This window comes from Macaca fascicularis, chromosome 4, assembly GCF_037993035.2.
Source record: "Macaca fascicularis isolate 582-1 chromosome 4, T2T-MFA8v1.1".
NCBI classification, from domain to species: Eukaryota; Metazoa; Chordata; class Mammalia; order Primates; family Cercopithecidae; genus Macaca; species Macaca fascicularis.
Genome location: NC_088378.1, coordinates 136,194,069 through 136,221,807, shown reverse-complemented (window position 1 = coordinate 136,221,807; position 27,739 = coordinate 136,194,069). Strand labels below are relative to the sequence as shown.

At 56.0% G+C, this 27,739-nt stretch overlaps 1 protein-coding gene across 8 annotated transcripts; it reads right to left on the bottom strand.

The window, feature by feature from the left end:
* Positions 1–1,614: 1,614 nt before the first annotated feature.
* TEAD3 (TEA domain transcription factor 3) lies at positions 1,615–27,560 on the bottom strand. Of its 8 annotated transcripts, XM_005553217.5 has the most exons (14): positions 27,379–27,560; positions 16,733–16,983; positions 14,526–14,590; positions 9,973–10,035; positions 9,713–9,775; positions 8,958–8,969; positions 6,447–6,584; positions 6,288–6,337; positions 5,337–5,398; positions 4,316–4,449; positions 3,933–4,106; positions 3,578–3,718; positions 3,348–3,500; positions 1,615–3,170 (listed from the first exon to the last, which is right to left on the bottom strand). In XM_005553217.5, exons 2-14 carry the CDS (start codon positions 16,737–16,739, stop codon positions 3,057–3,059), a joined length of 1,176 nt encoding a protein of 391 aa, XP_005553274.1. In that variant the 5' UTR covers positions 16,740–16,983; positions 27,379–27,560; the 3' UTR covers positions 1,615–3,056. The 8 variants fall into 8 exon arrangements, with proteins under 8 accessions (XP_005553274.1, XP_015304997.1, XP_015305000.1 ...); XM_015449511.4 differs by lacking the exon at positions 9,713–9,775; XM_015449514.4 differs by lacking the exon at positions 9,973–10,035.
* Between the last annotated feature and the right edge of the window lie 179 nt (positions 27,561–27,739).

The following is a 27,739-nucleotide window of genomic DNA, read 5'->3' as shown; positions in this document are numbered from 1 at the left end:
GTGATCCGCCCACCTCAGCTTCCCAAAGTGCTGGGATTACAGGCGTGAGCCACTGCGCCCGGCTAGTTACAGCACTTTGTTGGTAAGAAAGATATAAAACCTAATGAGGATGAGCAGTGAATTTTGGTTCTAAAGACAAGTCCAGCCAGCTACTTGTTTAGGTTACTTTTTCTTTGGGTTTTTCTGTATTTTCTAAACCTCCTGTGATCTTTGCAATCAGAAGGAAAAGGGAAACTTTAGCTTAAAGCAAAAGCAATTATCTGAAGGCTCTTGTGTGCTAATCACCCACAGATGTAATCGGTATCCAGTGGATCCTCCAACAAAGGAATTTCTGCCTCCTGGACCCCTCCTACCTACTGGAGCTCTGGGTACCCTCCCATCCATCCATCCAGCAGGACAGTTTGGGGCTCCCTAGTGGGATACCAGGCACACAATGTGGAGTCAGGCAGACCAGGTTGGAATCGATGTTGGCAGTGACTGGCTGTGAGAAGTACATTTAACATGTCTCAAGTTCTCCCCATGTGTTAACTTGAAGGTTGGACTAGAATGACCTAGAAGACTAGATTCTAGAGGGTTGCCAGATTTAGCAAATAAATAAAAATGCAGGATGTCCTTAGTATTGCATGGAACATACTTAAATCATCTGTTTATCTGAAATAAAATTTAACTGGGTCATCCCCATTCTGTTTAACCCTTTATTCTAGAGTCTTATCTCTAGCCTGCCACCCTCAGAGCAAATACAGTTTCATCCTGTGACAAGTGAGTCCAATCAGTTCACCCATATTTAACTGCAGTTTGAAAAAGCTGGAACAGTCTCTTGAGAAAATGTTCGCTGAAAGTTTTTTTTTTTTTTTTTTTTTTGAGATGGAGTTTAGCTCTGTCACCCAAGCTGGAGTGCAGTGGTGCAATCTCGGCTCATTGCAACCTCCACCTCCCGGGTTCAAGCTATTCTCCTGCCTCAGCCTCCCAAGTAGTTGGGACTTTAGACGCGTGCCACCACACCCGCCTAACTTTTTGTATTTTTTTTTTTTTGTAGAGACGGGGTTTCACCATGTTAGCCAGGATGGTCTTGATCTCCTGACCTCATGATCCACCCACCTCAGCCTCCCAAAGTGCTGGGATTACAGGTGTGAGCCACTGTGCCTGGCCGCTGAAAGTCTTGGACTGTCTCTGCCCCAGCCCGCTAAGGACTCTGGTCTGTCCCTACTGAGGACAGGTGGCTCAGGACAGCAGGGCTTTCCAGGCAGACATGGTAGGTCAGCAGCTGTCACCTGGGGAGAGCGCCTACCCTCCTTGAGTCACTTAGGGTCAACTGCTAACCCCCAGGCTTTGGTCTGTGTTGTGCTGGCTTAGCAGGGGGCCCTGGAGCTTCCATCTCAGTCAGTGTGCAACCTTGAGCAAATCACTTCCCTCAGGTGACCTCAGGCCAGCACATACAAGTGCTCAGCTGGAAGCAGGAGGGAATGAGGGAAATGTTGAGTGTGCGTAGGGCTTGGGGCCCCCCAGGAGATGGCATTGCAGGGGTTGGGGGTGATGATATACCAGGACCTGGGAGGAGCCCTCAACTGAAGCTGTTGCAATCCCAGGGTCTGGCACATTAACTGGTTACTTGAGTGACCCACAAACAAATAACTTTTAATTTTTTTTTTTTTTTTTTTTGAGCAGGAGCTGGGCCTTGATGGCCCCTGCCCCAACCCCAAGCTGCATTTATGATACAACCCATCACAGCTGGATTTTAAAAATACACAAAAAAAATATATAATATACATTATAAAACCTAGGTGGGGTTTGGAGGTGGCCTGAGCGATATGCAAACAGTGAGGACCTTCAGGAAGCTCGGGCAGGGTCGGGATGAGGAAGGGAAGGGGCACAGTACTTCATATGAAACTCATAAATACCCACAGGTGGCTGCTGGACAGGCCCGGCTGGCTCTGGGGGCCTGGGTGTTGAGAAGGGGCAGCAGGTGAAGGGTTAACTAACCTTCAGTCCCAGAACTGGGTCTGGGCGCTGCTACTCTAGGCAGGTAGACTGAGGTGGGGAAGAATCTAAGGGAGCAGTGCCCACAAAGCGTTTGTCAGATCCAAGCCTCAGGCAAGAGAAAACCCAAAAGCCTTCTGCTAGCCCCTCTCTCTGGGCCTCTGGTCTGCCCAGAGGCTGGGACTCCTTCCTCTACCTTGCCCTCAATCTGGAGGGTGCTGGGGGGTGCCCCATTTTCCTGGGGCCCCTGGCTGGCTTGTGGGGTGCCAATGGGGTCTAGTAGCTACTGTGCTCCCCTCTTCATGCCCAGTCTGAAACAGGTGCTCCCCTAACCCAGCTGCCCTCAATGAGGCTCCACCCCTCACACTGCAGAGCCTCTCCCCTACCCTGCGGCCAGCCCCCGCCCCAGGGAGGTAGTGTAAACCTGGGCTCTGGGGACAAGCAGCCCTGGATGAGAACTCCAGCTCTGCCCACCTCTCCTGTGGGTCCCTCAACTTCCTGGAGCCTGGGCACTTGATCTGAAACCCAGAGACCCACACTCGCTGTGCAGAGTCTGAGGACTGCATAAGCCATGCAAGGAGTCTGGGCACCAGGCCTGGGACACAGAGGGGCAAAGATGTATGGTCCCCTCTGTCCTCAGCCCAACCCTAACCGGACACTCTCCTTTCCCAGGGCCTCCACTCACTGACTCCCTTGGTCTCCATCCTGCCCTCACCTGCCCATCACGCTTCCCCAACGGGGGGTGAGGGGGCAGTGGCCACACATGCCGGAGGCTGAAGGTGTCCCCTATCCCCACCTCTCTGAGGTCACGCGAGGTTTGGCAGAGCGGGGTGATGGTGGGCCAGCGCCCCAGACAGGCTGCCCCACCGCTGAGCCCTCCTCTCCTCTCTTCTCCCACAATTAAAGCGCAGAACAGTGGCAGGGAGTGTATGTGCTGGGGTAGGTGGGGAGGCCTCCTGGTCCTGGGCCTGAGGCCTGGCAGGTAGATGAATCCTCAATCCTGGACCCCCCCAGGGGTGCCAGGCAGGTGTGGAGAGGAGATGCTCACCCTGCATCCTTATGGAGGCGCAGAGAGCACCCTAGTCTTTGACGAGCTTGTAGACGTGGTGCTGGGCCCCGTGCTCGCTGGTGGAGACTTCGAAGACAAAAGCAATGACAAGCAGGGTCTCCTGGGAGTCCCGGCTCGTGACCACCTGGGGGGCGAGCAGGTAAGAGATTCAGGAGGTCAGGGAGAACAGGGCCATGGGGCAGGGGGCTGAGCAGACCATTCTCCTTTCTGGATCTGTGCCTCTCATCCCAGCGATGTGTCTGGCTACCTAACTTGGAGGCCCTGGCCTGTGGGACTCCCCACAACCCTGCTGCCCCCATACCTGCAGGATGGTGAAGTTCTCCAGCACGCTGTTCATCATGTACTTCTCAGGCAGGTGCTTCAGCTTGTGAATGAAGTTGATCATGTACTCGCACATGGGCGAGCGGTGGATACGGTACACAAAGCGCCCGTTCTCCAGCCTGGCGTACTCAGTCTGCAGAGAACATGGAGAAGGCATCACTCAGCCTGCCTGCTCCCAGCCCCACCAAGCCACCCAGAGCCCACACTCACCTCCACCTTCTCTACCACCTGTTTGCCAAAGGAGCACACCTTGGTGGAGACGCTGATGGTCATACTATCAGCAGAGCTGTACTGAGAGCTGACCCCATAGAAGGCTCCCGGGCCCTCCTGGATGGTGCTGTTGAGGTCGGCCTGGGCATAGGGGTCGGGGGTGTTAGGTGCTGGCAGAGACCAGAAGTATTCCCGCCACACCACATCAGAGTCCTGCCCAAAGATCCATCTCTGGCACTCTGCTCACAAGCCACGAGGAGATGGAGCAGGGTCAGAGGTCAATGCAGTGGGCCTGGATGTTGCACCTCTGTGGTAGGGAAGGGGGCTTGGAGCAGAGAGGGCCAGGGGGACTCACCCAGAACTTGACAAGGAAGAAGGCATTAGGGGGCCCCTTCTCATAGAGCTCCTTCAGTCCCCCCTTTTTCTCGGGGAATTTGTCATAGATCTGGCGCACGTCTACTGCCTCCAAGGGTGGGTCTGAGAAGGCGGGGTTCGTCTGGCCGATGTGCACAAACAGGTGTTTGCTGTACTGTGGGGAGGGCCCAGACAGGGTCAGGAGAGTACTCAGGCTTGCAGGCCCGGAGGCGGGGAAGGGAGCACTGCACAGGTACAGAACTGCCTGGAGCTTCCTGAACAGGCCAGACCCCCAATCCCAGCATCCTGAGTTGCAGTTCTGGATCACCTGGCTGGCCTCTCCACAATTGTGCAAAGGCTCACTCTCACCCCCAAACACATTACCGTGTCAGGGTCTCGCTGCACCTCCATGAAGGCTGAATACTCAAGGAGCCGCAGCCGGGACGAGGCAATGGTACGGTCCTGCCACACAGGCACAGAGGCAGCAGCTGAGGGGAGCGGGGCCAGGGGCTCATAACCTGGGAGGGTGAGACAGATTCTCATCTGCATGGACGCATGTAGGTGCTTACTGACAAAGCTGCCCCCAGCCTGCAAAGGTGCCCCTTTTGGCAAGGAACATGGGTTGGATTTTGACTCCCCTACTAGGTGTCCTTGTACAGTGTACAACCTGCACAACCATATATGGTGGCCCTGGTAGTATACATCAAAAACATTTCCTTGTGTGACTATTAATGTGTGTTTAAACAGGAAACACAGAGAAGTAAAAAAGGGAAAGAACAATTACCCAGAATCCCATCATCTAGAGAGAGAAAGGCTTGTTAAGATTTCGGTGCATTTCCTTATTGGGAGTTTCCTACCCATAGAGATGTGTATAAATGTAGGTTTTGGTGGTGTGTGCTTGTAGCTGTGTACCGGCTATGGTTTTTTGTTTTTCTGAGATGGAGTTTCACTCTTGTTGCCCAGGCTGGAGTGCAATGGCACAATCTTGGCTCACTGCAACCTCCACTCCCTGGGTTCAAGTGATTCTCCTGCCTCAGCCTCCCAAGTAGCTGGGACTACAGCCATGCGCCACCACACCCAGCTAATTTTTGTATTTAGTAGAGACAGGGTTTCACCATGTTGGTCAGGCTGGTCTTGAACTCCTGGCCTCAGGTGATCCACCTGCCTCAGCCTCGCAAAGTGCTAGGATTACAGGCGTGAGCCACCACGCCCAGCTTGGCTATGGTTTTGTGCCAGAGATCTGGAACAACATTGTACAAGGTAAAGGGGCTATTCCTGGCCTGTCTCAGTCTCCTATAGATGTCACAACCCCCTCCCTCCCAAAGCAAACACATGCAGTTGGACCCCAGCTCTCCTGAGCGGAGGTGCAAGTGCCAAGGGAGAGCACCTCGTGTGGGGAACTTACTGCTGAGCGTCGGCGGCAGGGGCGGCTGGATGGGGTAGGCTGGCTGTGCAAAGGGCTTGATGCTGCAGACAAAAGCACAGTCTGGTGAGAGGGCTCCCTCTTCCCCACCTTCCACCTGGCCCAGCCCCTCTTCCAAGACCCCAGGAGCAAGCCACCCAGCCCTTCTGCTGAGTCCAGAAACGCATGCTGAAAAGCTAACTCGCAAGCTTTTGGTTTTCTTCACGTTTTAGCTTTTGTGAAATCCTGCTGCGTCTCCCAGCTGATCTGCGCATTTAATGTAGGATTTCAACCCTCCCCACGCCCCACCATGAAAAGCTGCTCCTTAAGCTCCTTAAGCTGAGGGTCTTTTGATGAAAGTTGTTTTAGAGTTGAAGAACCAGCACACTTGACCACCTGACTGGTTAACTGAGAGACTGCCTCAGAAACTGAGTGAAAAGTAAACAAAGGGACAGATGACAAGTGGACGCATGCTGATGAGAGAACGCACAGGTGAACAGCCAGAGCATCCACTCTCCTGTTGCCGCTCTCCAGCTTTTTTTTTTTTTCAGAGACAGGGTCTCCCCCTGTTGCTCAGGCTGGAGTTGCAATGGTGCAATCAAGGCTCACTACAGCCTGGAACTCTGGAACTCCTGAGCTCAAGCAATCCTAGCCTGCCTCGGCCTCCCAAGTAGCTAGGACTACAGGCACGCACCTCACCCAGCTAATTTTTTTCTTTTTTGGTTTTTTTTTTTGAGAGAGCAGGTCTTGCCATGTTGCCCAGGCCTCCCACCTCGGCCTCCCAAAGTGCTAGGACTGATTACAGGTGTGAGCCACCACCCAGCCTGCATCCCTGTCATCCCTCTATTTTTGAATTAATACTTTGCTCAGCTGTTGCCGGAGCCCAAATGGGAGGGAAGCCCTGTGCGGCTGCCAGGAGGAAGAGGGCATAGGACGATGAGCCACAGTACTCACTCCTGAGAGGGTCCAGGCTGCTGTCCCAGGAGAGGGGGGCTGCTCCAGAACTGCAGGGATGAGACAAGGCCCAGGGGCCCCTCAGCATCCATGAACCCCACTAAAGCTCATCCTTTATGGCACACCCCCACACCAGCCCACCTCCTGGGACCCATGTACCCGCGAGGAAGTGGAGAAGACGGCCTGGGGCAGAGGGGAGGGTGGGCTGAACTTGTTCTGCAGGACGCTGGCAGAGACGATCTGGGCAGAGGACATGGACGCCATGCTCTGAAGGGCTTTGTCCTTGGAGACCTGGTCCTGGGGAGAAGGGGCTGCATGAAGCCAGGGCCAGGCTGGATGAGGCCCAGATTTGCTTTAGGGCCCCTCCCATAACCCGGGCAGAATCCAAAGCACTAGGATGGCAGGTGTTCCCCAAGATCCAGGCCTGGATTCCAGCCCCAGCTCTGCTGTGTGATCTTGGGAGAGTCTCTGTACCTTCCTGGCCTCAGGTCCCCAAGTGCCCATCACCGCTGACCACAACCACGGTAAGAAATTATTTTTAGGCCGGGCGCGGTGGCTCAAGCCTGTAATCCCAGCACTTTGGGAGGCCGAGACGGGTGGATCATGAGGTCAGGAGATCGAGACCATCCTGGCGAACACCGTGAAACCCTGTCTCTACTAAAAAATACAAAAAACTAGCCGGGCGAGGTGGCGGGCGCCTGTAGTCCCAGCTACTCGGGAGGCTGAGGCAGGAGAATGGTGTGAACCCGGGAGGCGGAGCTTGCAGTGAGCTGAGATCCGGCCACTGCACTCCAGCCTGGGCGACAGAGCGAGACTCCGTCTCCAAAAAAAAAAAAAAAAAAAAAATTATTTTTATTCCAAAGGCCAATATATATCAAGATATTTCCTCTTTATGTCATGTACTCTCCTATTTTATTTCTTTTTTTTTTTTTTTGAGACGGAGTCTCGGCTCTGTCGCCCAGGCTGGAGTGCAGTGGCGTGATCTCGGTTCACTGCAAGCTCTACCTCCCGGGTTCATGCCATTCTCCTGCCTCAGCCTCCCAAGTAGCTGGGACTATAGGCGCCCACCACCATGCCTGGCTAATTTTTTTTGTATTTTTAGTAGAGACAGGGTTTCACTGTGTTAGCCAGGATGGTCTCGATCTCCTAACCTTGTAATCCACCTGCCTCGGCCTCCCAACGTGCTGGGATTACAGGCGTGAGCGACTGTGACCGGCTACTCTCCTATTTTCTATTCTGTTTCATCAGTGGTTCTCAAAGTATGGTCACTGGACTAACACACCAGCATCACCTGGAAGCGTGTTAGAAATGTACATTTTAATTTTTTATTTATTTATGTTTTTTGAGACGGAATTTCACTCTTGTTGCCCAGGCTAGAGTGCAATGGCACGATCCCAGCTCACCGCAACCTCCGCCTCCCAGGTTCAAGCGATTCTCCTGCCTCAGCCTCCCGAGTAGCTGGGATTACAGGCATGCACCACCACATCTGGCTAATTTTGTATTTTTAGTAGAGACGGGGGTTTCTCTATGTTGGTCAGGCTGGTCTCGAACTCCTGACCGTAGGTCATCCGCCTGCCTCTGCCTCCAAAAGTGTTGGGATTACAGGCATGAGCCACTGTGCCTGGCTGACATTTTTATTTTTTTAAATTTTTTTTTTTTTTTTTTTTTTTTTTTTTTTTTTTTTTTTTTTTTTGAGACGGAGTCTTGCTCTGTAGCCCGGGCTGGAGTGCAGTGGCTGGATCTCAGCTCACTGCAAGCTCCGCCTCCCGGGTTTACGCCATTCTCCTGCCTCAGCCTCCGGAGTAGCTGGGACTACAGGCGCCCGCCACCTCGCCCGGCTAGTTTTTTGTATTTTTAGTAGAGACGGGGTTTCACGGTGTTAGCCAGGATGGTCTCGATCTCCTGACCTCGTGATCCGCCCGTCTCGGCCTCCCAAAGTGCTGGGATTACAGGCTTGAGCCACCGCGCCCGGCCTATTTTTTAAAATTTTTATTTGTAGAGATGCGGTCTTGCTACATTGCCCAGGCTGGTCCAAATTCCTGGGCTCGATGGATTGTCCCACCTTGGCCTCCCAAAGTGCTGGGATTACGGGCATGAGCCACTATGCCCAAGCAGAAATGTACATTTTCAGGCCCCTGCCCAGACCTACTGAATCAGAAACTCTGAGGTGAGGCCCAGAAATTTGTTGTAATAAGCCTCCAGGTAATTCTGATGCACTCTAAGGTTTTTTGAGAACCACTGTATTTCATTTTTTTGTTTTTTTTGAAATGGAGTCTTGCTTTGTCACCCAGGCTGGAGTGCAGTGGCGCAACCTCGGCCCACTGCAACCTCCACCTCCCAGGTTCAAGCAATTCTCTTGTTTCAGCCTCCAGAGTAGCTGGGATTAGAGGCACTCGTTACCATGCCCGGCTAATTTTTGTATTTTTAGTAGAGACGGGGTTTCACCATGTTGGTCAGATTGGTCTTGATCTCCTGACTTTGTGATCTGCTCACCTCGGCCTCCCAAAGTGCTGGGATTACAGGCATAAGCCACCACGCCCGGCCATTTCGTTTTCTAAAAATGAGGCTTGCACACCTATTAAGCTGGTTTCATAATCTGTCATTTGAAAATCCTGTATTAGGTGTTAAGACCCTTTCCCCGCTCCCACTGGAGAGGGCCGTGCTACTTACCAGGTTCATGGCCTGCGAGGGAGAGAGGGAAGACGGATTAGAGGACTTGTGCAGCACCAGGGCTGTGGGGCGAGGGACGTCTTTGCGCCAACCTCCACCCAGTGCCCATGAGTTTTAGCTTCCGAGGAGCCCAAGGAAGCTCAGTAGACCCTCCCTGTCCCCCCAGAGGGAGTGCCCGCCAGCTGGGTCAAGCCCTGGAAAGGGCAGAGTGAGGGAAAACAAGCTGGCACCCTCTGGGTCTGTCCATATGTTCTAGAACTAGGCTCTGGGCACGGGGGCCTGGAGGTAAGAGGCCCCCTCCGCTGCACTGCTGTGGACAGGGAGAAGAGCACACGGCCAGCATGAGGCCCTGAGAAGGGCCTCAGTCATGAACCCCAGACTCTGAGATCCACAGTTGCAGGACAGCCAGATCTGCAAGGAACTGCCATGCCCACCTCGATAGCCCTGCCGGCCAGTACCCCCGGGGCCTCCTCCCTGCCCACAGAAGTCCCCATGCGGTTAGTAAGCAGCAGTCAGGAGGAAGGAGAAAAAGAAAAACAGAGAAGAGGAGGGGTGGGCCTTAGTGGCCCCCAGATGGTCTCCCTCTCCCTCAATGACAGGGCCCTTGGGCTTCCTGCTGCCACTTGTGTTTCTTTCTGGACCCCCTCACAGCTTCTCAGCCCCTTGCCTGCCCCAGGCTGGAGCCACAGAGCAGCGACAGGCCTGCACCCAGGAGGGTGCTGGGCAGGCCAGGCTGGGTGGCAGGGGCCCCATACCTTCAGCTTGGACTGAATCTCCCGAGATTTCCGCCTGGCTAGAACCTGCAAGTGGCTAGAGACCTGTAGAGAGAGAAAGAAAGAAAAAAAGAGAGAAAGAACAGAAAGAGCAGAAGGAGAGGCAGGAACAGAACTTCAGCCAGAAAAAAGGCACAGTGGGGCTGGAGAGCTGGCCAAGGAAAGGCCTGAGCTATGCAGAGATAGCGCCGTGGGTGAGGGGCCCAGGAGGGCTGAAGGCCCCCGCCAGGCACCCAACATACCTTGATGCCAACCTGGTACTCCCGCACCTTCTTCCGAGCTAGAACCTGTATGTGGCTGGACACCTAGGGGCCGCCCCGCGCCCCGCCAGAGAGGAAAACACAGATAGTGAGGAGGCACAGCCATGGGGTGGCCACGGGCAAGGAGCATCCCAGTCCCCTCATCTCTAGGGGACTACATGTAAATGGGGGGAACTTTTTTCTTTTTGAGACAGGGTTTATGTTGCCTGGGCTGATCTCAAACTCCTGGGCTCAAGCGGTCCTCCCACCATAGCCTCCCGAATAGCTATGACTATAGGCATGTGCCATTGTGCCCGGTTCAGACACCTCTTGACACTGCCAAATCTGTTCTCTTCTTGGCTTATCATGATCAAGAGCCACAGTAGCCTCCAGGGCCACCATGTACAGTTGCACAGGTTGTTCACTGGCCCAAAGGGCACCAGTGAGGGTTGAAATCCAGCCCAAGTTCTGCTGCCCAAGCTATGTGTCACTGTACAATGCTGTGCCTAACCCTGTCCTCCCCCAAAAAAGGGTGACTTTTTCTCACTGGTGTCCTCAGAGGAGACCACCTTTTTCCAATTGGCACCACAGGTGCTAGCAATGGCCATGGTGCTCCTGTTGGTCATTAGCTTATACACCAAGGCCACATCCTCTACCAGGGATTTCCCTGGTACCACTGCCTGAGTCCTCCTGTCAACCCCAACCACAGCCCCAGCCTATGAAACCAGGCCTGGCCCTCCTGCGTTGCTCCCATAACTTTTTCCCCTAATACACCTTCTCTTTGCTTGGGCTAATATACGCTAGTGTGTATATATGTACTCAGTAGGTGTTCTTAATTGCACTTCTTCTCTAGCAATCTCCTCCTTGAAGCCTCCACTGGCAACTTGAGCTAATCACAGTCTGGATGTGTGCGCCGTGCTGTGTGCCCAGCTGACACAACAGACCCTTGACCTTGTCAAAGATCTGACCCAGAGGCACAGAGAACCCAAATGTCACTGTTTTCCCCAGGAAACACACAGATCCTTGATGCCGCTTCATGCTTCCAGCATTGGCAAGTGGCCTTCTTGGCAAGTTGTTTTTATTCTTACAAAGAAAGCTCCTTTTTCTCTTTAATCACAGCCTGACAGTGAGTATGTACGTGATGCCACCTGGTTAGGACCTGGGTGGGTGCTCCTCACACTGCCTCACTGAGCCCAGGAATCAGACTCTTGTCCAGCAAAATTACTGACCACTTCATGTTGTGACAGTAACTGACATTTACTGAGCACAGATACTGTCGTCCTCTGCATTTACACATACCAACCCCTTGATCTTTACAGCAACACAAAAACATAGGTACTAATATCCCTGACTTACGGATGACAAAACTAAAGCCTGGAAAGGTTAAGCCGTCATACAGCTGACTGCCACAGCCAGGATTCAAACCCAGGCGGTCTGACTCCAGAGCCCACTCTGACTCCACTCACCACCAAGCTACGCTACCAGGACTCGCTTGGACCCTTAGCTCAGAAGACTACCTCCACATGGTTGACTCTGTAACAGCTGAAAGTCACACGGAGCTTCATTCTAACTTAATATTTAGCTCTTTTGTCCATATGGAGGCACTGTGCTTGCTACAAATTGCTGCATGTATGTATGTGTAAAAACCTAAAACTGCATTTCTTTGCCAAAAGTAATTTTTTTTTTTTTTTTGAGATGGAGTCTCGCTCTGTCACCCAGGCTGGAGTACAATGGCGTGATCTCGGCTCACTGCAGTCTCTGCTTCCTGGGTTCAAGTGATTCTCCTGCCTTAGCCTCCCGAGTAGCTGGGATTACAGGTGCGCACCACCACGCCTGGCTAATTTTTGTATTTTTTTTTTTTTTTGAGACAGGGTCTCGCTCTGTCACCCAGGCTGGAGTGCAGTGGCCGGATCTCAGCTCACTGCAAGCTCCGCCTCCCGGGTTTACGCCATTCTCCTGCCTCAGCCTCCCGAGTGGCTGGGACTCCAGGCGCCCGCCACATCACCCGGCTAGTTTTTTGTATTTTTTAGTAGAGATGGGGTTTCACCGGGTTCGCCAGGATGGTCTCGATCTCCTGACCTTGTGATCCGCCCGTCTCGGCCTCCCAAAGTGCTGGGATTACAGGCGTGAGCCACCGCGCCCGGCCTAATTTTTGTATTTTTTAGTAGAGATGGGGTTTCACCATGTTGGCCAGGCTGGTCTCAAACTCCTAACCTAAGTGATCCACCCACCTCGGCCTCCCAAAGTCCTGGGATTACAGGTCAAAAGTAAATTTTAAAAGGACCAAAAAAAAACCTTGTCAGTGGTTACTCTTTTTAACACATAAAGACAGGCCTTGTTCTCACAACCAGAGGATGGGTCCCCTTTCACTGGGATCTAAAAGCCCAGAGTTCTAAGAAAGAGTAAAGATAGGGGGAGTTTCATCCTTGTACCTTATGCCCTTACGATGAAGGCAGTGGTTTCTAAAATTCCGAGCTTGTCAATAGCTGGTTTGTAAAAGCTCTTTTCTGGGCAGCCCTCTCAGGATGCTGGGCAGGAGCAGGTGTGATGGTGGACCCTGAATTCAGGGGCTGGGATGTGCCCACCTCTGCAGTCCACCCTGGCCTCAGTTCACAGTGACCCAGCGTGGCTGGATGCAATGGCTCGTGCCTGTAATCCTAGCACTTTGGGAGGCTGAGGCGGGAGGACTGCTTGAGGCCAAGAGTTCAAGAATAACATGGCCAACATAGCGAGACCCCCATCTCTACAGTAATTTAAAAAACTTAAAAAAAAAAAACAAACCAGTGACCTAGTTTAATGACCCTTGGCCCCTTCCCACTCTGACTAACAGGTTCCTATGAATACCTCTTCTGGGTAGAGGAGGACCTGCTGAGAGTTCGCTTCTGAGCTCAGAACAGCTTTCTGTTTATAATAATGACTGGAATAATAATAATAGCAGCAGCAAATTCTTCTGCAGTGCTTATGCTGTTCTAAGCGTCTTCACATGTTAACTAACTCAAAGGCTGAGGACACAAGGGTGGGAGGCCAACTACTGCCCACTCCCAGATAGAACTAGTATTTGAACCCAAGGGCTCCAGGGAACAGGGCCTGTGTGCGCGCCTCCATGTGGTATCCCTGGTGCCTAGAACATAGCAGTAGGTCAATCATTAGCTAAGTGAATACATTTGGTGCTGCATGAGCTAGACTCAGGGAGGGTGGTTCATAAATGCTTGAATGCATGGGGGATCTTTGCTGCCCCTACACTGGGTGGGGAAGCTCAGAACCTTCCTTTGAGAAGGAGGTGGAACAGGCCAGACTTGTCATATGCACCATGGGGATCTGTGGGTCCAAATCCCACCAGGACAGGAGGCTGGGAGCGTGAGGGAAGCACTGGCCTCCATTCCTCCAGGTCCTGCCTCCAGCCTGGCCTCTCTCCCAGGCGGTGGGGCCATCACTCCCATCCACTCCCCTTCAGATTTCTGTCACCACACTGCCACCTTCCCTGGACCACAAGCCACTAATTGTCTCTTACATCATCATTTTTCTCCGTTCCCACCATCACTACCCTTGTCCCAGGACCTGGCACTGTTGATCTAGGCCTTTGCTTATGCCCCCAATAGCCAGCCTCCCTGTCTCCACCCAGCCCTCTCTAATCCATTGTCCCGGCTGCTTGAGGGCCTTCCTCAACAGCTGCCACCTGCCACTCCCTGCTCCATACCCTCCTGTGGCCCACCGCTGCCCCTTGGGGAACCTGTCCTCCATGTCTCCTGCTGAGTGTCCCCTACCCCAGCAGTCCCCACCCTCCCTCTGCCACATCATGCTGCCCACAGGCATGGCTCTTTCCTGCCTCGGGGGCTTGAGGAAACTACTTAACTTCCCTATGCATCAGTTTCCTCATCATAAAAAAGAGATAATTACTGTACCTATCTAAGAAGGTTGCTGAGATGATTAAACAAATTAACTTAAAGGAAGCTCTGTATGGGTTTACCATGATGATTAGTTGTATATCCAACTTCCTCAGCCTGGAAGGAAGGGTCCTCTCCCTTTTCTCTGCCTGGCTAACTCCCATTCCTTCTTAAAAATACATCCCTAGTGTCACCTCCTCCAGGGAGCCTTCCCAGCTCTCTCTCCCCACTCCCCTAGCTTTGTCTGGGTTGGCTGCTTGTCCCAGAGTGCCCTGCACCCACCTCCTCTCAGCCCCGCCACCCTGCTCTGTACCCGTCCATCTGACCGTCTGGCTCCCTGGCTGGTGACTCAGGGCAGAGACCATGTAGCAGCCACAGCAGCCCCGTGGGCTTATCTGTGGTCCCTGAACCAAAGGCCCTGGGCAGGGTAGTGGGTGGTCAGAAAGGACAGTGGGGCCATCTCTCCAAGAGAAGAGGGAAGGGTGAATGGAGCTGCTTGGGAGTGGGAGGGGGTAAAATCAAGGGCGTAAGGGGAGTGTGATGAGGCAAGGAGGGTGGCAGGCCAGGTCGGGGGCAGCCTCGAGGAGGTGGGCAGGGTAGGGGCAAGGGGTTGACCGGGGCAGCTGAGACAGAGTGTGTGGGTGGTGGACCCAGCATAAACCATCTCTCTACCTGTTTTCTCGTCCGAGTCTTCCCCGTCCTCAGTTTAATATAGCGTGCAATCAACTCATTTCGGCCTAGATTGGGGTGAGAGAGAAAATGAGGAGTGGGCAAAGGGTGGAGCCAGAGGCTGGAGACCCCCACCCCACTGGGAAGCCACTCCAGGTCCCTCCCCAAAACACTGCTCTTCTGTTCACCACTCTCTTCACTCCAAGCTGCACGTGCAGGGCGTGCAAAAGTGGCTGGGGAGTCTCAGCTGCATCCTACCGCCTCCAGGACCTAGAGGGGCTGCTCTTCAGGGGAGGGGTGCATTAGGAGCTGTAAGGTAGGAGGAAGGAGGGCCGAGGCACCCTGACAGGCTTCCCTGCAGACAGACTGGGTGGCTGTGGTACAGGTCAGCAGGACAGTAGCAGGGTAGGGCCAGTCCTGGCCAGGCACGCCCATCCTCCCAGCCCCCAGCAGTGCTTCCTGCCTGTGTCACCAGCTCCAACGCTCTTAGTGCATGGATTTGTGGAGGCGTGTGAATGAGCCTGCCCCAGGTGGATGTCCTGCCCTTACTCTGTCTTTACCCTGGACAAGTCCCTTCCCTTCTGTGGTGAAAGACCAGGAAGGACAGGAAGGCAGCACTGAGCGCCTCCAATGTGCCTCCTACACTGGCGGCCTTGTCAAGATGTGTCACTGAGCATGTCGCCAAGTCCTTGTGCCTTTTACGCCCATGTCACCAGTCCCCAGTGTCTCTCCACCCTGTGACAGCCTTGTGAGCCTTGGGGTGCAGGGTCTGTTCTGTACTACAGACCCTCTGAGGGCCCAGAAGCTGCCAGTGTCCAGGGACTTGGGCCTGAAAGGGGGATGCCTGGGCCACACAGCTAAGCCCACATCAGCATGGTCAAGGTGTATACCTCTACCCCCAAATCCAGGCTATCTGCCCCCCAGCCCCATGGCCTCCCCAGAACGGCCAAATTCTCCAAATTCCATTCCAATGACTGAACCAGCCCCATTGCTCCTCCCTTCCCGCCAGCCCCTCTCCACCCCACTCTCTCCACCCTGTCTAAAAATACCCTGTGGGGCTCCCCCAGCCTGGGAGGCAGCAGTGGAGGCAGGCAGCACCCACCCTGTGGAAGGCACCCTGGACCATCTGCCTGCCCCCAAGGTGGGGCTCTGGGGCTGGGGTGGGCGTGGCCAAGGGGGCGTGGCCAAGGGACACGGAGCAGCCCTGATCCCTTCCCACAGGCGCGCCCTGGGAAGGGCTGGGCCTGCCTCGCTCAGCCATGGGCTGCTAGGAGGAATAGGGGAGCTGGCCAGGAACCAGGCCCAGAAGGGTCGAGTTATCCCAAAAATGCAGCTCTGGGGCCGGGCGCGGTGGCTCAAGCCTGTAATCCCAGCACTTTGGGAGGCCGAGACGGGTGGATCACGAGGTCAGGGGATCGAGACCATCCTGGCGAACACCGTGAAACCCTGTCTCTACTAAAAAATACAAAAAACTATCCGGGCGAGGTGGCGGGCGCCTGTAGTCCCAGCTACTCGGGAGGCTGAGGCCGGAGAATGGTGTGAACCCGGGAGGCGGAGCTTGCAGTGAGCTGAGATCCGGCCACTGCACTCCAGCCTGGGCAACAGAGCGAGACTCTGTCTCCAAAAAAAAAAAAAAAAAAAAATGCAGCTCTGGGAGAGCCCTCTCAGGGCTGGACAAGAGGGGACACTCCCTTCTGGAAGTGGGCAAGATGACATAGAGAAGGGCCAGCAAACACAAGGAGTGGAGAAGGGGACTGAGAAGGGCACGCGTCCTCACGGCCCCAACGCAGGCCTTTGTCCCGGTGCGACCTCCCACAGCCCGCACTGGAGGGAACTGCGTTGCGACTGTCACCGGGCCTCCTTTCCACATCTTCCTCCGGGAAGGGACCCCCTTCCGGGTCTCGACTGGCACAGACTGGGCTGACCCACTTTCTTGGGCCCACTGAGTCACCTCGAAACCTCCAGGCCGGTAGCGGGGAAGAGAGGAGGAGCAGGCGGGGGTGCCAAGGTGTGGGCTGCGCCTTGGATTGGGGGCGAGCCCGGCTTGTTTATGAGGAGGAGCGCGGAGGAGGATCCAGACACACAGGCTTGCGAGCCCAGACTCGCCCAGCCAGCGGCTGGCAGCCTCCGACGTCACCAAACCGGTTGGGTGAGAGGGCAGAGAGCAGGGGGAAGGGCCGCAGTCCCGCCCGCGCCCCCGCTGCACGCACCGTACATCTTGCCCTCGTCGGACAGGATGATCTTGCGCCGGCCGCAGGGCGGGTAGATGGCCAGGGCCTCCTGGAAGCTCTGCTCGATGTCCGGGCTCCACACGCCCTCCGCATCGTTGTCCAGCCCCTTGTCCAGGCCCTCGGGCCCATCCTCCCGGGCCTCCCCGGGGCTGCTGCTGGCGTTCCAGCTGTTGGACGCTATTGTGCTGGTTGCTCTGGGCTCTGGGCCTGAGCCCGCTGGGCGGCCGAGCCTGGGGGACAGATAGAGAGGAGCTGGGGCCAGGATCCTCCTCGACCACAGCAATCTCCTATGCCCAACCGCTGGGTCTGGAGCTCCGCCCCCAGCCCCAAGCCCACCCTAGGAACAGGTGCTCCGGGTGGAATGGAGGTAACAACCAACCACAGCTTGTTCAGAGCTGTGTGACCTGGGATGCACGCGCTACTTCACCTCTCTAGGCCTCAGTCCTGTAAAATGAGAAAAGGGTCTCCTTAAGGTTGTGAGGGTTAAAACTTAAATGAGCTCATGACAAAGTACTAGCCACATGCCCGGCTCATGACACTCAAGAAATACGTAATCAGTAACAACAACAATGCCTCACACCAACACAGCACTTTTGTAGGGAAAAGGCATTTTCATATTCATTCAAACCTCACAAAACTAGGCCGGCACGGTGTCTCATGCCTGTAATCACAGCACTTTGGGAGGCCAAGGCGGGTGGATCCTTTAAGGTCAGGAGCTCGAGAACAACCTGACCAACATGGTGAAACCCCGTCTCTACTAAAAATATATCAGGGCTGGACACGGTGGCACATGCCTGTAATCCCATCACTTTGGGAGGCCAAGGAGGTTGGATCATGAGGTCAGGTGTTCGAGACCAGACTGACCAACATGGTGAAACTCCATCTCTACTAAAAATACAAAACTTAGCTGGGTGTGGTGGCACGTGCCTGTAATCTCAGCTACTCAGGAGGCTGAGGCAGGAGAATCGCTTGAACCCAGGAGGCAGAGGCTGCAGTGAGCTGAGATCACGTCACTGTACTTCAGCCTAGGCAACAGAGCAAGATTCCATCTTTAAAAAAAAAAAAAAAAATTAGCAGGGCATGGCAGCACACTCCTGCAATCCCAGCTACTCAGGAGACTGAGGCATGAAGATCACTTGAACTCCAGAGGCAGAGCTTGCAGTGAGTGGAGATGGCACCACTGCACTCCAGCCTGGGTGACAGAACAGACCCTGTCTCAAAAAACAAAAACAAAAAACACTAAAGCAGGAAGGGTAGGGAATAACGCCCATTATCCAGAGAGGAAAATTGAGGCTCACAAGGTCATGCAGCTGCCAAAGGCATGCTAAGGAGCACAGAGAGGAGGAGCAGAGGGGCAGGGCTGTGCTTCCTCAGCTCTCCCTGTCAGCTCCTCCTCCCCAGTGTCCAGATCCCCAGTCAGGGAACTCTACCCCTCACTCTTGCCCCAGCATCAATGCAACCCAGCTAAGGACCCCTCAGGGGACAAAGAGGGTCCCTGACCCAGGAAGGGAATCGTTTTACCTTCCCCAAATCGATAACCAACCAGAACTCTGCCAATGGGCCTAACGTGGGGCAGGAACTGCCCCAGGAATTACAAAAAGGGAACTGGAGAGGGAGCAGCTGAGAAGGTGCTTGGCCAACAGCCTGGCTCAATCTCACCCGCTCCTCTATCCCACTTCCTGTTCCCGCACCTCCAGGCCCCACAGCAGCCTGTAAACCACTCACACCCGTAAACCACCCACACGCCCGCCCCGGCCCTGGCCCATCCTCCATGTGGGCCAGGGCTCTGTAAACTGTGAGCGCCCTGAACCTACCAGGCTGAGTTATTAGTTAGGACCACACCCCACTAGGCCCCCATCACTCACAACCCCAAGACTCACCCCAAATCCCCTTCAGCCCCAGAACCCACATGTCCAATGTATTCAGGGTCCTGGAAACCTAAGAGCCCATGATGGCTGGATCCTGGGACTTAGCTCTGGGCAGCAGGGAAAAGGGAGGGGTGGAGAGGTGGGGGACCCCATCAGAAGCCAGGGAGAGGAAGATGAATTCCAGGTCCTGCTGCTTGAGTGGGGGTGGACTCTCTCTGCAGAGCCACCTGTTTGCTTAGGGAGGCTTGAGGGGGTCACTAGTAGAACGAGGTGGGGAGGGCCTGGGGGGCCTGAATGTCAGCTAGTTATTAGGTTATTCTTTTTTTATTTTTAAAATGTTTTATTTTTTATGTTTTAGATGGAGTCTTGCTCTGTCACCCAGGCTGGAGTGCAATGGCGCGATCTCTGCTCACCGCAACCTCCATCTCCTGGGTTCAAGCGATTCTCCTGCCTCAGCCTCCCATGCAGCCTCCCCGCTCAGCATGGTGCCACGTACCTGTAGCTGGGATTACAGGCGCGTGCCACCATGCCCGGCTAATTTTTTTTTTTTTTCCCCAAGATGGAGTCTCGCTGTCTCCCAGGCTGGAGTACAGTGGCGCAATCTCAGCTCACTGCAAGCTCCACCTCCTGGGTTCACACCATTCTCCTGCCTCAGCCACCCCAGTAGCTGGGACTTACAGGCGCCTGCCACCACGCCTGGCTAACTTTTTGTATTTTTAGTAGAGACAGGGTTTCACTGTGTTAGCCAGAACGGTCTCGATCTCCTGACCTCGTGATCTGCCCGCCTCGGCCTCCCAAAGTGCTGGGATTACAGGTGTGAGCCACTGAGCCCAGCCAATTTTTTGTATTTTCAGTAAAGACAGGGTTTCACCATGTTGGCCAGGCTGCTCTCAAACTCCTGACCTCATGATCCACCAGCCTCGGCCTCCCAAAGTGCTGGGATTACAGGTGTGAGCCACCGCGCCTGGCCCTCGGTTATTCTAAACTATTATTCAGTTAGTTATTCAGCTATTCAACTAGTTATTGTAATTATTCTAAACTATTGAGTTTAGACTTAATATTACTACTAATAACAGTACCTGTCATATGCCAGGCACTGTTCTGGGATTTCACATACATTGACTCATTTAATCTTCACAATAACCCTATGGGGCAGATACTATTATTATTCCTAGTTTATAGATGACGAATCCAAGAAACAGAGAAGTTAAGCAACTTGCCTTAGGGCACACAACAAGTAAGTACTAGGGCTGGGTTCTGAACCCAGGTAAGCTGGCTTCAGTTTTATAACCAGGAAGGTTATAGGGAGGGTGCTGAGAGACCCCACCACCTGGAGAGAGAAAGGAGGTTCACCTGCCATAGCAACGGCCCTAAGTCTGCCCAGGAGGTCCCCCTCAGTCCAAGCAGCTGGAGCAACTTCAAGGACCCCTGCACTGCTGTACAGCCCTTTCTGTGATGCCTCCAGAGCCACCAGGAATCTCTCTGCCACGGCCAGTGGGCAGCCAGAAGGAGCTGTGCCCCTGACCTGTCAGAGGGGCCAGATGCCCTTATTCCCAGCCTATCCCTCACCCCAGGAAACTGGATCGAGAGCCCCAGCCCCCACTCCTCAATCAGAGGGGAATTATTGGAATAGAAATGTGAGGGGTAAACAAAATAAATAAATATAAATAAATAAATAAATAAGGAAATGTGGGGGGTGGTGGCTCATGACTATAATCCCAGAACTCTGGGAAGATCACTTGAGGCCAGGAGTTCAAGACCAGCCTGGGCAACATAGTGAAAACCTTGTCTCTATTTTTAAAAATTAAATTTAAATTTAAAAAAACAAAAAGAAAAACAAAAGTGAGGGGACAGGGGTACACTAGCTGGGTGGGCACACCTAGCGACTCTCCTGTTGATATAGCTGGGATGCAGGCCCTGTCCACAGGTATCAGTCTGACACTGCCACAGAGCTGTCAGAGGGGAGGGAGAAGAGGGGCTACAATGAGCTAAGACCCCTCTTAACCCCTTCCCGAGGCCTCCCTGGAGCAGCAGCGGCCCAGGCAGCCCCAGACTTTTAAAGCAACTTTCCTGCCTCCCCCAAGTCCCTGCCCGCCTCCCCTCAAGCAGGCTGTGGCCCCCCTTCTGAGGGTGATGTCAGCCCCGCCCCGCCCCCCGCGGGAGCACTGTGGCCAAATATGGCGAACACAGCAGCAGGCTTGGGAGCTGGGACAGACTGGGGGGGCGGGGCAGGCGGCCCCTGGCTGGGACCGCTGGCAGCTGGTGAGGGGGAGGGGAGGGGGGACGGCCCAAAGGACGCGTCAAGGAGAGAATAGGACCACCGTCCCTCCCTTCCGCTGGCTCCTAGATGCATGCGAGACTCACTTTCTAGGAACGCTCCTAGGGGCAGAGGCACCAACACAGGGGCAAGTGGCACTCCCCACACACATCCATGCACAGGAGCACACTGTGCAGAGGGGCTGTGCGAGTGCTCGGGTGGACAACCACGCGAGAATGTGTACCCCCAAGCTGAGGCACACACGTGGGCAGTCGCGGGCAGGCAGCTGCCCTGGGCTGGGGGCTGGACCGGGGTCTCAGTGGAAGGGAGTCTGCAGAAGGCGTGAGCACTGGCTGCTCTGTTCTCCTAGAGACCAGCATGTGCCCGCCTTCTTCTCCCTAGACCCCCTAACCGCTGGGACCCAGGCCGGGCTGAGAGAGGAGGCTATGGCTCCTTGGACAGGTGCGGGCTGGGCTGGGGCAAATGTGGGACTCTGGCTTGGTGGATGGGTGGGACATTAGAGAAGGGCGATGGGGCAGACCCTGGGCTGCTGGCTGACGATGCCCAGGTGTCAGGTGTCTAGAAGCTCTGCCTCGCTGTGCCATGAAGAGGGGTAGGAGAGAGAGGATACCCAACTGAGGGTCAAGGGGAGGGAGACCAAGGCCAGGGTGGGGCCTGAGACAGACAGGAGGAGCAGGGGAGACAGGCTGGGGGAGAGTCTGGGGCAAAGAGAAGCTGAGGTAAACCCAGAGAGAAAACAGACCGGAGACAGGAGAGTTCCAGTGAGTGAGAGACAGAAAGCCCAGCCCAACAGGGGACAGCCCAGAGCCCCGAAGAGTGAAGGGAGAGGCCCCAGGAGAGAGATGGAGGCAGGGCAGGGGAGTGCTGGACCGTCAGACCCACAGACTGACAGGGCCGGTGGGGGGTGGAGGGAGAAGGGGTGAAGGAGAGCAGGAGACGGGAGAAGAAAGAGGGGGCACAGACAAGGCAACCAACAAAGACCCAGAGAGACACAGAGCAGAGAGGGGTAGACCAGAAACTCAGATATGACAGGCATCGAGGGAGGGGCAGGCCAGGAGGGGACAGGGAGAAAGAGAAAGACAGGGACAAGGACAGAGACCCGGAGGCCAAGGCCGAACAGAGGGAGGGAGTGACAAGGGAGGCCACTGCCGGGGGCTGGGGGCCAGCCACAGTCCAGGACACCCCCACTCCCGTCTCAGGGGCTCCCACCCTCCACCTCCTCTTAGAACCCCTCCCATCTGCCCCTGCAGAGGAGTCCTGTTGTACCTGTCCTGCAAACCCGCCAGCAGGCTGCAGACCCCCAGGGGACTCAGTCTGCCTTCACCCTCATCCTGACCAGCCACACCCGCTTCCCCTCTCCCAGGGCCCTCAGCCTTCCAGGCTCAGAAGGCCTCTGGGTGGAGGCAGGGATGGGGGCTAGGAGGCTGGGTGAGCAGGCTTTGGGGCCCTGGGGAAGATAAGGGGCACCTTGCTGCCCACCCCCACCCTGGGGCAAGACCTGCCGGAAGAACTGGCTGGACAGCTCCAGGGATCAGGCCAGAGCTGGGGCCGCTGCAGAGGCCCTGGCCCCCCACCCCCACAGGCCCTGCAGCTTCCAGACCACCCAGCCCTGTAGCTCCCTTTAGGGGCCCCGGAGCCACTGCCTCAGTAGGAGGCACAGAAAAAACCAGTCTGGGTGGGTGGGCACCTCCTGTCTTACCCCTCCCCCTGCACCAGCCCTGCTGGGAGGATGAGCTGAGCTGTGACCTTCCTGGGTCTAGCAGCCAGCAGTCCACCCCTGCAGGGACCCCAGCCCCCAAAGCCTTCTCACTTGGAGTGAGAACATCACTCAAAATGTGGGAAGATCAGTGAAATCAGCAGTTTCCTCCCAAATCTCTGCCCTCAAACCTGAGCTGGGCTGACCAGCCAGGGGGTCGAGGATGGGGAGGGCAGCTGAGGAGGGCTAAGGGAGTCTCCCACCCCCTCTGCCTTTTCCTCCCTCCTCCCCTATCCGCCCGACAGCGGGCCAGCTGTTCTCCAGCTGCCAGAAGCTCCCACCCTAGAAGTAGCCATGCTCTGGGGCAGCAGAGCAAGTAGGGATGTATCCGCCTCCCCCAACTCCAGCCCAAGGACCCCGGAGGGACCCTGCCAAGCAGCCACACCCTGCCAGGCTAGGGAGGGATTCCCTCCTCCCTGGAACAGGGTCTCAATTTTTACAGGAGGAAGCAATTTGCAGAGCCCACTAGGAGGGAGGTGGGGGCCCCTCCACTCTCCCCCCCGCTTATTAATGTGCTTCCAATTTGGGAATGGAGACTGTCTCTGCCCCTCCTCCCCACACTACTTGGGAAAGGGGCTTTCTCAGGGAGCAGAGGGGGTTGGGATAGTCTCCCCAGGCCTCCTTCTGCAAAGCTCATCCGTCGTCACGCCCCCTCTCCCTGAAGCAGTATAGGGGGTAGGAGGGTGGAGACTCAGCCCTCAAGTCCCCTGCAGAGAGAAGGGCCGGTTCCCAGACCTCTCTTCACCCCCTCCCTGGGACTGACTTGTCTCCTCATCTTGTCCTGGTCCCAGGGCGGGAATCTCAGGTATCCAGTGGGAGACAGGCTGTGGGGGGTCACGGTTTCTCAGTTCTCAGTTACCACGCCAGACTCCTGGTACTCCGGGTCGCCCACTGGGCTCCCACCAGCCACTCAGTCAGTGCCCCCATGAGAGTCATGGTGTCCTCTGCGCCCTTCCTCTCGCTCGCACAGACAGTTGCGTCACAGCCACTGTCCTGCACATCCACTGTTACCCGCATCTCTCTCCTGCTGGGTTTTTAAACAATCTTTATTGTGATAAAATATACATAACATCGAGTTTACCATTTTTGCCATTCTAAGTGTACAATTGAGTGGCATTAATTACATTCCTCCTTTCTGTTTTTTATCAGTGTCTTTCTCATGGTCTTCCACATAGATGCCACACATGTCAGGGACCACAGGCCCCAAACGCACCCCACAGAGCCTCCTACACGCCCTGCCTGGCACAGCCCTGGGGGTGTCACCCACACTACCCGAGAGTCCCAAACACGTTCAGATAGTGACCACCCACCCACAGTGCCAGGATCAGTCACGCCCCACAGTTTCTCTCACACACGGCGTCGCTTTCTGGTGCTCAGTGTCACCCACACACCACATACCATATTCATGCTTGGCACATGTCGGATGGGGCCCACCTTGCTGGTACACACATCATACTGACACGGAGTTGGTTGTATTGTTTTACTCGCATGTAGTGTCACACGTAAGTCACACACAGACAAACCTGAAGCCATCTCACATGCTGCGTCACAACATACAGGTCACAAGTGGTCACACCACAGCATAACATATCACACAGATCACCACTCATCCGGCTTCTCACGCACACGCGCCCGCGCGCTCGCATACACACAGCCTCATGCAAGCATGGTGTCCCTCACACGCAGGTCACTTGAGCATCAGAGTCACACCCAGTGTAATCTCCAGGCACACAGATGGTTAGGCAGCCGGCTTCCTTCAGCGGCACATCCAGGACACACAAAGAATGCCCTGGCACACACAGAACATCCCCCATGCAGGTTCTCAGGTACACAGGTGGCGGCACGCCCAGACACATGAAGAGTCACCAGTTTCTCTTATGGATGTGTATATCTGTCACATACACGAATGTCACAAAGCCACAGCTTCTCTCCCGCATACACCTAGCCCTGCACAAGCCGCTCTGACCAGGGTTCTCTTCCACACATATCCAGCCCCACAGAAGGCAAGTCTCACCCACACAGAAATGTCCCACTCACGGCTTCCCTCACACACATCCAGCGCCACACACAGTTGCAGTCTCATTTCCCTCTAACACTTCCTGCCCTTTCAGGCCTGGCAGGGAGCACAGGAAACAATCGGCACTCTAGGAAACCCCAAGGGCAGAGGCTTTAGGATGTACAGGGGGATGAACCTCTCTGGCCCTAACCTCCACCTCCTGTGGGTTGGGGAAGACAGGCAGAGCCTTCCCTCCGGCACGGCAGAGTTCTCCCTGGAGGGAAGCTGCCCCTTCTGCAGACAACCTAGGGCACAACACCGGGAGGGGAGGGGAGGGAAGACAGGGCAAGGCCACTGGGACAGTACTGAGTGTGATCTGCTGACCTCCCCAGCTCTATCCAGAGGCAGGTCCTCAGGGTCACCCCCGGAATCCCACAGCTTCTGCAGCCCCCATGTGGGAAGAAGAGGCTGCGACCTCCTAGCTCCTTCACAGAAAGCTGCAGCATTTAGACCCCTGGGCTCCTCTCCCCATCCTGAGTGGGGAGGGGGAGGAGGGCAGGACCAGCGATTTCCACACTGAGCCCTGGGGCCCCCAGAGGTGTTTGGGAGTGGGGCAGAGGGTAGGGCCACCCAAATGGCCTCTGAAGACCTTTTGTGCCATCCAGCCCTACCAGAACGCTCGACCACCTCAGAGGCAAGATCCCCCAATCCACTAAGCCTCCCTGTTCCTTGACACCTGCTTCCTGCCACCTTTTCAGCCCTGTTCACCTGGCTGAGCTACTCCTCAGTCACTCCTTGGTTTGTCCTTGCCTTCTTCCTTGGGCCACTGGATCACCCACCCACCTCTCCAGACCCCACCAGGTTCAGGTTTCATCATGGGAGAAGGGAGGCAAACTGGGAGACAGACTCTGGGAGGAGCTCAGAGAAAAGGGACCTGAGAAGTCATTCATTCCAAGCAGGGAAACTGAGGCCCAAAGGGGCTGGCCAAGATGGCACAATTGGTTAAAGGTCCAGAGGGGACCAGATCCCTATTTCTTGACCACCTCTGTTGAGATGTGGTTTTGATATTCCTTCAGTTGGTAGAAAGTGCCAGGGTCTACAAACCTTAGGGTGAGGATGGGAGCAGAGCTCAGGACCCATGTGATGCTCCTGTATACTCAATGCGCCGCTCTGTCCTGGCAAGCACTGACCATTCTAATAGCCATTCCCCAGCCCAGATGCGCTCATTAGCATTAATGACGGTTCCCTCCCTAGGGGAGTGGGGAAAGGCCCAAGAACTTGGGACTCATACTGGCTCCTACCCTCTCCCTGAGGAGGGGGCATCCAGGGCCCCTGAAGTCACCCTTACTGGACAGCCTTGTCCTGGAAGATCTGTGTACTCCCTGCCCACTGGGAGAGTAGGGACCCAAAAGACCACAAAACCACATCCTTTAGGTAGTGCCCTAGGAGAGGGCTCTTGGGGGGAGTGGGGCTACAGGAGTCTAGAAGGGAGGGGACATAATTCCCCCAAATCTCCAACTTTTGGGAGAGCCTTCCCTCCTTGCCCCAGGTGACCCCAGCACTGCTGTGGAACATGTGTACAGAGAACCAGGCCACAAAAGACTGGATACACAGAGCCACCATGGGCACCAGCCCCTCTGAGCTGTGTCCAGCCCCTACCCCTATGCCCTGTTCTTCCGGACAACAAGTCTAGGCCTGACCTGGTTCTGCCCCTACCTGGAAAGAGGGAAGACACAGAAGACAGCCCTTGAGAAGACCGCCCCAAGGCCTCCTTCCCCCCTGCACTGAAAGAATCTCTCAGCCCTGGATCAGGGCCCCTCACCAGTAAAGTTGACAGAGCGGGGTCCCAATGACACTGCCCCAGGGCCCAGCTGGGCTGGAAAACAAATCCAGACCGGCGCCCGCAGCCCTCCCTCCCCTGGCAGGAATAAAGGGCATGACAGACAATGGAGGGGACCGGGGTAGGAAGCGGGGGACCAGTCACCCTCAAACCTTCTCAAGTCTAAACAAGAGCCCTGAGAAAATGTGGGGAAGAAAAGGCCCCAAATCCAGACCCCCTCGGAGCCAAGCTCACAGCGTTCAGGGCTGGAACTCTGAATCGACACCCCGACGCAGGCGGCAGAACTGAAGGGAACGTGAGCCCCTCCCTGCCTCTCAGGGGACACACGGCCGGGGCGCGCGGCTTTGCTCTAGACACCCTCCACAAGTCAGCGCAGCCGCGGCACTGCGCGCAGAAACCGGCCTGGGCGCGGGGAGGCCGGGCCCGAGGCCTGCGTGGAGCTGAGGCCGGGCGGGCTCTGGGAGCGCGCGGGCCGGGAGTCCAAAGGGCGGTGGGGCCCGGGACTGGGCGCCCCGGATATGAGATCCCGGGTGGCAGGCAGGCCCTCCACACTGTGCGGCCCCCGGATCCCCGCCCCGACCCCCAAGCGCGGACGGCGGGACAGGCGACGGCACGGGGGACACGGTCTCCCCGGCTTCCCCACCTTCCCAGACCAACTCGTTCCCGTCGCGGGGGGGGTGGTGGGGAGAGCGGGGGGCGGGGCTTCCCGGAGAGATTTTCTCCCTTCCCTCTAAACTTCCCGGCACCCCAATCCGGGGCTCCAGCTCCAGCTGGACAATAGCTCGGGGACCCAGTCCCCCTCGGGTGTCGCCCCCCCTGCCAGCCCAGCCGACCAACCAAACCACCTCTCCCGAGCGGGGCCTCCTCCCGGCGTCCGCCCGGCTTACCTGGTCCGAGCTCGCGGGGGCGCTCCGGCCGGGCCGCTCCGCCGGGCCCGAGGGAGCCGCGAGGGGGGCCGGGGAAGGGGGGTCGTGGGGAGGGGGCTGGCCGGAATGTGCGGAATGAGCCGGGTTGGAGCGGGAGGCGCCGAGCGCGGAGGAGGGAGCGAGCGGGACGGAAAGTTTGTGTTGAGGAGCCGGGGCGGGGGTGGGGGCTGCGGGAAGGAGGGGGCGGGGCGCGCAGGGGGCGGTGCTGGCCGGGAGGGGCGGAGCCGTCCAGCCGCGCTCGGGCCGCCCACCCTGAGGCCTCGCGACCGGGCCACCCCGGCCGGCGCGCGCCTGGGAGCCCCACTCCTCGCCCGCCCGTGCG